This window comes from Populus trichocarpa, chromosome 10, assembly GCF_000002775.5.
Source record: "Populus trichocarpa isolate Nisqually-1 chromosome 10, P.trichocarpa_v4.1, whole genome shotgun sequence".
In the NCBI taxonomy this organism is placed as follows: Eukaryota; Viridiplantae; Streptophyta; class Magnoliopsida; order Malpighiales; family Salicaceae; genus Populus; species Populus trichocarpa.
In genome coordinates this window covers 17,641,541-17,651,778 of record NC_037294.2, presented here as the reverse complement: position 1 = coordinate 17,651,778, position 10,238 = coordinate 17,641,541, and the positions used below count along the sequence as shown (strand labels likewise).

Genomic DNA, 10,238 nt, shown 5'->3' with positions numbered 1-10,238 from the left:
ATATCATGTAGTCGTAGTATTTTTATTTTTATTTTCGTACAAAAAAAATACTAGTAGTATTAGTTTTAAAAGTTTTTGACTATTCTTGCCCCTAGGGTTTTCTTTTCTTTTTTTTCTTGTTTCTTTTTCATTAAGTTACTATCAGTTTTTTATTAAATTTTAATTTGTTTTACTTTAAATTAATTTTTTAATGTTTTGATAAGTTAATATCAAAATAAATTTTAAAAAATAAAAAAATATATTTTTAAAAAACACTTTAAAAAATTCTTAAACAAAATATTGAGAGAGGTTAAAAAAAGTAAAAAGAGAGAGAGGGTAAAAAGAAGCAGAAGAGAGAATCTCTTGCTTGCTTTACGTGGTAGTTTCTATAAAAGGTTTTCTGCTTTGAATGAGGAATAAAAGAGAGAGAGAGAGAGAGAGATGGCTATGGATTCACTCACACCAAATACAAAATGACAAAAATAGATTTTCTTGAGGGAGGTTTTTTATACAAAAGAAAGCAACACGTGTCACTCGAATCTAGTAATCTCCAAACTCCACCTCAAATTTATTTTCTTCAAATTAATTTTTTTTTGGATGTTTTTAGATCATTTAGATACGTTGATATCAAAAATAATTTTTAAAAAATAAAAAAAATATTATTTTAATACATTTCTAAATAAAAAACAACAATTACCATATTCTCAAATAAATTCCATAAAAATACCAAAAACAACAATTACCATAGACGGAGCTCAACGAGGACTTTGAACGATGTTGATTTATTTCATTAGTTTACATTATCCCTCGCTTAGGTTACATCTTTAAGGCTTTCCCCTCGTTCCCTTTGCTTTGTTTTGTTCTTTTTAGATTTGTGTTTTCGATAATGGCTTAACTTCGCCTTCTCCTTTTGACTTGTTTTCATGCCTTGTTTTGGTTTTAGACCTTGGAGGTTGTTCCCTCCTCTCCATTTTGTTAGTTTGGTTTTTGATATACAGAGCGTTTGGATACGCACGTCAGTGTATGTTTTTAAAATATTTTAAAAAAAATTTATTAAAAATTAATATTTTTTAATTTTTAGATTATTTTGATGTATGAATATTAAAATAATTTTTAAAAAATAAAAAAATATATTATTTTAATATACTTCAAAAATAAAAAATAAAAAACAATCATAACTATCTTTAAAAAATTAAAAGATAATTAAAAGAATTGTTAGTGTGTGGACTGTGGACCGGCTGCACATGACCTCAAACTTTGTGAAGTCTATTTAAAAATAAAAAAAAGAGCTTTGTCTTGTAGTTTTAGGCTTTTAGCTACTAAGTCTCGCAATCTAGGAAAAAACAATTTAATTTTTCGTTAAAAAAATTGCTAAGAGGCCACAGGTGTATTTTCAAAAGGTAAGAAAAGGTCACGATTTGATTTATAAACCTAGTTAGGTTGAATGAGCTTATTTTATTTAGTAAGATGATAAAAAAAAATGGTAAATAATATGACAAAAAAAAATGGTAAATAATATCAGGTGAATCAAACTAAGAAATAAAAAAGTGATCATAAAAAAAAATTATTAAAAAAAAACAACCAAAGATACATTCTAATATAATTAAGCATCGTGAAAAAAATAATTCAAACCAACTCGAGTATAACTGGTTTAGCTCACTAAATCCCACAACTTGAATTGTACAATACAATAAAAAGCAAGCCATGAAAAATTAGGGGGGGGGGATTTTAAAAATAATGAACCTAGCAAAAAAAGTCTAGAGTAAAACTTGGCTAAACAGATAAACTCACAACTCAGATTAGAAGACTGGAATAACTCTATGGAAATGAAACTGAAAAAAACACAAATAACAACTTCATAAATCTAAAGTGTTGAATGATAAATTTGAAAATGAAAACCAGTGCTAAAAAAAAAAGATAGATATCATCTGAGTTAACATTTCAAACCCATGACTTAGGTAAAGAGCTCGATGTAATCCAACTAGAAAAAATCATGACTTTTAATTCCCAACCAACTCAAGGTTAGAGGACGAAATTGAAAAAAATAATCAATTTGACAACCCCCCTAAAAAAAATTAATCTAAAAAAATGAGGATCAAATGTTAAACAAAAACAAAATAAGAGAAAAATAACATTATTTGATTTAAGGGTGAAATTGAAAAAAGTCTTATATTATACAAAAAGAATCAAAATAAAAAACAGAAATTAAAAGAATAATGATCAAATATGAAATAAAAACAAAATAAAAAGGAAAATAACATTTCAACAAAGAGCAAAATTGAAAACAAATTTAAAGTTTACAAAAAAATTTCAAGATAAAAATCAGACAATAAAAAACAAAAGGATTAAAACATAAACTTAAACAATATAAAAGGACAACATATATTTTTTAACCGAGCAACTCGTTTTTCAAGGAAAAGAGAGAAAATAAAAGAAAAAAAAGTTTGAAATATCAAATTTCCCTTAACTTTATTTTTTTTAAAAAGATAAATCATGATGAAAATACAAAAAATACCCTCAACTCTAAATTTTAAAAAATCCAACCCCAAGAACAATAAAGTAAAGCCATTGTGCATATTAAAAGAAAAAAAAGATAAAAAAACCTTAAACTTCAGCTCTAAAAATGCAAAATATATATATATATATTTTGATCAATATAATAATGATTATTTGATCATTGTGAAATCACAGTATTTCTGTTTAGCTTACCTAATAATTTTTTTGGGGAAAAATAAAAATATAATTATATTTTTCTCGTTTACAATGCATTCTGTCTAGGAGTGCAGTGAATTCATGACCCCAGTCATATATATTTCTTTGTAATTAGTGAGTTTTCATGCTTTTGATGATCATGTATATTACAAGAAAATCAAACTTCTAACAAAAGTAATAATAACTGTACTACATGGAGAAAAACATGGTTGCAACGTTAGCTATGCGACTCTTTTTCCTTGGCCTGACTTCCTTCAAAAGTTTCTTTAAATTGTAATTGGTCCAGGTTAGTTGTATAGTCGTTTTACATGTTACAGTTTTTCTCAAAGGATTATGCTTCCTGGCCTGGACATCATCATTATACATCTAGAACTACACGTCTCCTTCCTGGTCAGAAGTGAGACTGTTTCCTCTGCTTTTAAGGCCCAGCTGCGTCTCCTTGCTTCCATCCTAGAAAATCTGCAACTATAGCTCGAAAAAATCTCTAACTATTGGAAAAGGAAAAGAAAATCGACAACACTACGAGACTTTGGAACTCTAGCTGTTTTGAGTGCGCCGGTGATGTGTTGTGTCACTGAGCTTAAAACAACCAATCCTTATCGACTTAATTGAGACTGCACAGATTTTAAATTATCGTATCAACTTAATTGTCAACTACCTTCATTATAACCAGACATGATCGAACGCTGTAGCTTTATCAGGGCGGTCTGGCGGCTTCCTTGCCAGTTGATTCTTGAAACAAATCTGGAATGGCTCCAAACCTCCACGCCACAATCCTCGGCAATTAACACGCAAGCATGAAAAACAACAGACTACGAAACAACTCGGCAAGCATCAGGTTTTGTCCTCACCCAGAAAATTCAGTGGAGGAACTGCTAGATCTTATCACGACCCACTTGCATGAAATGATAGCCTTCGGCTAAATCTTGGACTTCTGAAACCCATACATGGAACAGATTACTGATCTTCATCGTTTAAAACGAGGAGACGTTATTTGTAATAATTAGCATGCATCACAACACGGTCTAGTTCTACGAAATTAAACTTCCAAATGGATACTCTTCTCGTGTCAACAAAAGTAGCCACTTTCTCAAGCATTGCCGTCTTTAACAATCAAGATTTCTAAACACCTTTGCCGACACCTAATGCAGTGGGAATTGACGAGTGCTTTTGCTGATGAACTATTGATTTACAAGCTTCGCATTTTGCTGTAGTAAAGCAATGGCATCAGTTCATTTCAAGAAACACTTGAAATCGTGGGCCAACACTTCTATATGCTACAGAAGCAAACAAAGGTGGGGATTTGGTGGAACAATATATTTCAGGTAATCATGATCTGTGGATTAGTAATGCGCAACAAGATGCGTATAGTGCCTCTATCTTTATCCTCTCCTATTTGGAGAAAAAAGGTAACTTCACGAAAACATGCAGCTAAACCATTGCATTTGATTCCATGAAGGCTACAACACATTAGCACTGACTAACGATTCAAAATGTTATACAAGGAATCACGATTGATGGGTTCAACATGCCAATTTCGCTCGTTGCTGCTGGGATCCACCGTGGTTATATGTAAGTTCCTGTTATGGTGGTCATAGAGAGTTCGCCTATGGCCAACGCTAATATATGTCATACCTGCTGCTTCAATCTGCCTGTACAGGTGTTCCTGCAAAAGTACACCACAACGGTAAAACTAGAACTCGACACAAGCAATTCCAGTATTGATCAAACAATATGCCTGAATAACGGGAAATCATCTTTGATGATCATTGCTTCTAGCAAATGCAAAATACAGCCATCAATGAGAAACAAGTGCGCTCTGGATCTCAAGATTGGACAATAATGCTCGATACAAACTAGAATCAAATGCCATTCACATCTTGTATGCTTGTTTCTTCTAATCCTTTCCATGTGCCTAGCCAGTGGAGTAGTTACTATATGCTGTTAGACGAGTATAATGCTTTAATTTGGAGGCACCCAGAGCATTTTCGTGCCTAGAGGAGTGTTTTGTTACTTGAATAGAGTGTGTGGCAGTTTCAGTTTTGGCACATTGGTTACAAAAGCATGAATAGAGAGATTAAGATGAATCTATATTCAAAAATACCTCATTGGCTTCATCCAAAGCACTAGTAGACTCATCCAATAGAACCACTTTTGGTTTTGAAAGCAACAGACGTGCAAAGGCAAGGCGCTGCTGCTCACCAAGGGACAGAACACTGGACCACTCATGTGTTGAATCCAGACTACCAAAACGTGATAATATGTAGCCAAGCCGGACATCCTCTAAAACCTGTATTAAATCATCTGTAGTGGGCTTACTACGCTTTCCACCACTGGTTCCAGAGCTTGAATTCCGCATCAAGAAAGGCAATGAGCCTGTTAAATAAATCTATTAGCTCTAATTCCTTGCAGTCTTTTTTAGTTACTGATTTCGCAATATCAATAATCCTCATGATGCAAATGCACAAGAAACTACAGGCAAAGAATGCTGATAAGTGGCAAGAACTAACTACTCAAAATCACTGGGAGTTTTAACATTAATGATTAAATTTAACAAAACCCAAACCAACTCAATTAAATTTCAATCCTAAAGTAGTTAGGAATCGTTTTTCTCCATCCTATTTTCTCAAGGAAATAACGTCTTGGAATTTCATATAAATATCAAAACTTGCATCATCAGGTTGGAACATTTTACATGACAAATGACCACATCAGAGCCGACAATTTCTAAAACGATGCTGGATCTTCCCAGAGATGCTCCAAAATCTGCTCCCAACTTCCCTTCCCCTAAAGCATACAAAAGAGTCTCGGAATTGGTTAAGAACCTTCAACCAACCACTCTCCCAATCCAGAAAAGGTTGAAGTTTGTTCATCACTTTCAACCTAAAACTAAATTGTGACCTTTTTAGTCAGCATCGATTCAACTGGTTCTAAGACCCATAAAGCACTCCCAAATATTCTTGCTTTAATACTTAATGCCAACAAATGGAAGTAAACTTTGCTCCATTGAGCATTTCAAGGAAAATAACGGGTGTTGATAATTATTCCAATAGATTAAATCAGCTCTAAAAGAGTACCATTTTTCGTTTATCCAGAGAAAAGGATCACTAGCAACTTTCCTAGTCATGAGTCATGACAGGCAACAATACATCTGACTATTGGAGCGTGGCAAAGCTATGACACAAGTCACAAAATTGAAGTGCATCCTGGAAGTTACAAGATTGCCTCCTACACTCAACATTCATAAAAATATTCAACATGGTTTCCCAAAAACATTGGTCATGGAACCCCAGTCCAGAGAATAATAATTAAGTGGATGCGGAAAGGAAAAATTGTAGAAAAAACATACCAGCTGGATTGCCACCATCTGATGTAGGAATTACATCATCAGCCCATGTAGGATAAAGCAATTGCTGACGAAGTGTTCCCAAAACCATATATGGTCTTTGAGGAAGGAAAAATATGCCTCTGTCGTTTCTGTTAATGGGTCCTTCAAGTTCCTCAGCCGTGTCATCAGCAGTATTTACTTTAAGAGCAGGTACTTCTGAAGAAGTGGGTGCCTGAGGATCATTTCCCTCATTAACATAGAAAGTGATTTTCCCTTGTCCAGTATTCCAGAGACCAGCCAGAGCTCTCAACAAAGACGTTTTACCGCTCCCGCTAGGTCCTGTTACCTGCCAATACATCCAAACAGCATCAAATTTATTTGCTCATTACAGGCTTACCGGTTAAATTCAATGAAATGAAGATACAAGTTGATTCACAGACAAGTAAATGATCTTTCTTGTTAATAACCAATGACAAGTCCCTGATCAGTATAGCTTTACTCGTTGGTGTTTGTAGTGTCAAATTCTCTAAATCCAATACTTTTTGGCACCTGTCCATTAGTATGGAACCATTAGACTCCAATAAAAGTGAACTTCGCTCATCACAGTATGTAAGAGAAATCTCTTCCACGGAGCTGGAAATACATTTAGAGCTGCTGCTATCCAGAACATCATCAAATTCACCTGCATATAGTAGGTGTCAAATTCAAACAAATTCCTCGGTAAAACATCTAAACCATCAAGGATCTGCTTATCCAGTTTTGTTATGCAAAGCTTGACAAATCATAAGGACGCACATTATGAAACCACAAATAAATTTACGAAGTTGGGAAAGGAGATTATTGACAGCCAGAAAGACAACTTTATACAGAAACAAGAAACAATGACACGGTAAGAGATGGGACAAATCAATATCTATATGACAATTACAATGCTATACTTTTTGTTAATTAAAAATGTAGCAGCAAGAAGAGAGAAAAAATTGAAGACAAAAAGGATATTGATAAAGCAACATAATTTCTTTCACTTCATCAGGGTATTAAAACCCCATCAGCACGGACAGAAACATGTGTTATATAAGATGTTTCATACGTCCTCAACGGAATAGAACCAATGAATGGTGGTTGAAAATGGAAAATGGATATCTGGCACACATGTGAATTTTATAGAATCACAGGTACTATCAATGGTCAGGTTCAAAGGAAAAGACAGAGAAAGTACCTAACCGGTCAATGACAGCTGAAAAGGCACTGATGGCTTGAAATTGGTACACGATAAGGGAAAAATCTCCAAGGATATGATTAAAAGCAGATACAGACTGATTAATGACACCAAACTCAATTTTTCCAGAGAAATACATAGGAGCAACAACAGCAGCAGGAAGAATCTGGATTAGGTACCGGTAGCCACTTGTGAAGAACTCTAGATTTCTAGAAGATATCAACAGCCTCTGAAAATTAAACCAAAAAATTGTCAGATATTAGGACGTATTTATTAAATTTTATGCTGAGACAAACTTGCATGGCAAATAGCCAAAACAAATAATCTGACAGTATGATTTACTGCATCTCACAAAAGAAAGCTGTCAAATAACGCACTGCACACTTTTTGTCAGGACTAGTAGGGAACAATTGAGAACAAAAATATTTCAAAATGATTAAAACAAGGCATCTTTGTCATTGATCATAGCCACGGCGCTTCAAAGCTTGATAGCATTACCCTAGTCAGCCTGATACATCTCAATGTATTAACAATAAGAGTCAACCTTTAGAACAGGGCGTATGTGGATGACAAAAAATTGCGGTCTTCAAAAGCTTAAAACTGAGCTTGTGGCAAAATTGTATCTGTGATATATTTTATTCTTTTAAGATCTCCATTTCAAGACTTGGGAATTTAAAGCTCATCAGTGCACCATTTGTACTATTAAATTGGAAAATCATCACTTGAGACTATCCAATTACATACTTTTTTCTCCATGCTATCATTTCAGTCTATAAGCAAAGATGATTCACACTCAACTTCAGTTCCTTGGGTATCATTGAATTTCAAGGGACAGCACTGCTCAAAGGATTGAATAAAAGCAGCTGCTTCAAGAGCAACCATTATTTGGTTCAAGTTCGTTTGACCACATGAGAGTAGAATTATGAGAAATATGTAAAGAACTGACAATCAAAATATATCCTTACTGTTAAATTTTCAAAAGCACTTTTGAACCGCTGCAGCAGAAGTTGAATTTCATTTTCTTCACCCCCAAAGAAAGCAATTGATTCAGCATTTTCACGAACACGCACAAGCCCATAACGAAAATCTGCTTCTTTTTTTTCTTGCAAGAAATTTAGAGTCACTAATTCCTGAAAATGAAAATAAAAAAACTTTTGGTTCAATTTGCCTTCTCTTTTTCCTGTATCACATAAATTATGATGTTATGAAAGACAAGAAAATTACCCTTCCAAGAAAAACACTGATAGCTGTTCCGCCAATAGAATACGCAAGGAGAACAACAAACAGTGGTGGATAGATGCCATACAAGATGTTACTAAACGATATCAAGTCTACAGCAGCATTGAAAAGTGTCAACGAAAAGGAAAGGGCTGTCCCCGTGAATGAACTTAGATCATCAACAATGCGCTGATCCGGATTATCAATAATAGATTGGGATTGAATTTTGTAAAACGTCTGATTTTTCAGATAACGCTCCATGTAAAATTTAGTCATCCAAGACCTCCATCTCAAACCAAGTATCTCTCTTGCATAATCTCTCAATACAAATAACTGCAAACAAGGGTGTAACAAAAAATTAACTAAAATACATAAATACCAAAGGTAAAGTAGAAGAAAAAAGTAAGACTAAAAGATTCTACATGTAACTGCATAACTATATCATGCGTTCAGTGTTATTTTTTTTTTTTTCCTTTTTCGGTCCAAAGATTAATACTCTCTATCGCTAAGACAAAACCTTCTGTCACCATTTATTTTCCTTTGAATATTATATGTTACAGTACAGCAATAAAAAGCCCATTATCAACAATGTTTTGGTGTTATTTGTAATAATTAATGACAAAATCAAGAAAAAGAAAGACCAGCAAAAGTTCTATTACCTAAAATGTTATATTTTGAGAGCTCACCGGAATTCCTCCAGCGAAGGCTCCAAGGTAGTACAATAACTGCTTCGTAAACTGTTCTTGATCCTTATCTTCCAACCATAATTAATTAATCAAATTAGACTCTAATAATCACACGAAAAAAAAAAAATTCGAATGCTCTAGTAATTTTCTACACTTACTGGCAAGCGCATTGTAGAAATCGCGACCAAGGAAATTGAAACCGACACTAATACCAGTGGTACCCAAAGTGAGAGCAAAAACAGCAGCCAATTGCAATCTAGCTGGCTCCTTGTCCTCTGAGAACCAATAAGGTGCAGCCACTTTCCAGAATCTTCTAAATAGCGTGTTAAGCCCAGGCACCTTTCTTTGTCCATCACCATTATTATTATTACTCCCCTGCACAGTTAGAACACAGAAAGCATTAAATTCAATAAGCATACAATAATAGTTGAAATTATCGGCTACCTTATCTAGTTGTGGCGACTCAGTGGCAGAAGAAGCAGCGGCAGATCTGAAGCTGTTTTTGAAATTCCAATTTTTTGAAGAGTAGTAGCCTTTTACTCTCCTTTTGAGAGGAGGCATCGTGGACGAATAATTATGATTTTGTTTACTAAATTGAAGGAGATGGAAGTTATTAGCAGTGGAGTAATATGGTTTCTTGGGAGTGATAAAGAGTGTGAACGGTTTTGAGTCTACTAGTATCGTCGCCGTCATCTTTTTTCAGGGGATTTCTGTTATGGTTTTGCAGACTTCTGCTTACCTATACTATGCCTCTACGGCTCTCTGTTTTCTGGAATGCATGGTGTGTTTGCGAGCTCTCGGTGCCTCCACCACGCTTCTATGAACAAGTTAAACTAAATTGTTATTTTGAATTATCTGCGAAGGAAGCTCAATTTTGGTGATCACGGTCATGCCACGTTGCTTCTTTCTTCTACATCTAACATCTCACCAATACGACTTTTCTTTTTTCCTTATTTCTTTTCCGATAAAATATTTACCCCTCCACTCCTTAGTCCTTCCTTTCCCTCAAACCTGGGCAGTCCCATCTCCAGTCAACTTTTTTTATGCACCAGAGATAAACTCGGAGACAGCTAATTCCCTCACAAATTAGATTAAA

At 34.2% G+C, this 10,238-nt stretch overlaps 1 protein-coding gene across 2 annotated transcripts; it reads right to left on the bottom strand.

Annotated features, from left to right (window-relative positions):
• Positions 1-4,010: 4,010 nt before the first annotated feature.
• On the bottom strand, positions 4,011-10,047 carry LOC7464579 (ABC transporter D family member 2, chloroplastic). Of its 2 annotated transcripts, XM_002315061.4 has the most exons (10): positions 9,587-10,027; positions 9,301-9,517; positions 9,143-9,210; positions 8,463-8,789; positions 8,204-8,368; positions 7,239-7,467; positions 6,460-6,701; positions 6,041-6,365; positions 4,796-5,067; positions 4,011-4,357 (listed from the first exon to the last, which is right to left on the bottom strand). In XM_002315061.4, the coding sequence occupies exons 1-10, from the start codon at positions 9,833-9,835 to the stop codon at positions 4,172-4,174; spliced, it is 2,280 nt and encodes a 759-aa protein (XP_002315097.2). In that variant the 5' UTR covers positions 9,836-10,027; the 3' UTR covers positions 4,011-4,171. The 2 variants fall into 2 exon arrangements, with proteins under 2 accessions (XP_002315097.2, XP_024465754.1); XM_024609986.2 differs by lacking the exons at positions 4,011-4,357; positions 4,796-5,067 and adding an exon at positions 5,103-5,919 and having other exon boundaries at positions 9,587-10,047.
• Between the last annotated feature and the right edge of the window lie 191 nt (positions 10,048-10,238).

Coding starts and splice junctions, on each gene's coding strand:
- LOC7464579 (XM_002315061.4), bottom strand. CDS start 9,835: ATGACGGCGACGATACTAGTAGACTCAAAACCGTTCACACTCTTTATC. Junction 7,468..8,203: donor GTGCTTTTGAAAATTTAACA/GTAAGGATATAT, acceptor TTTAATTTTCAG/AGGCTGTTGATATCTTCTAG. Junction 5,068..6,040: donor AGATGGTGGCAATCCAGCTG/GTATGTTTTTTC, acceptor TTTATTTAACAG/GCTCATTGCCTTTCTTGATG.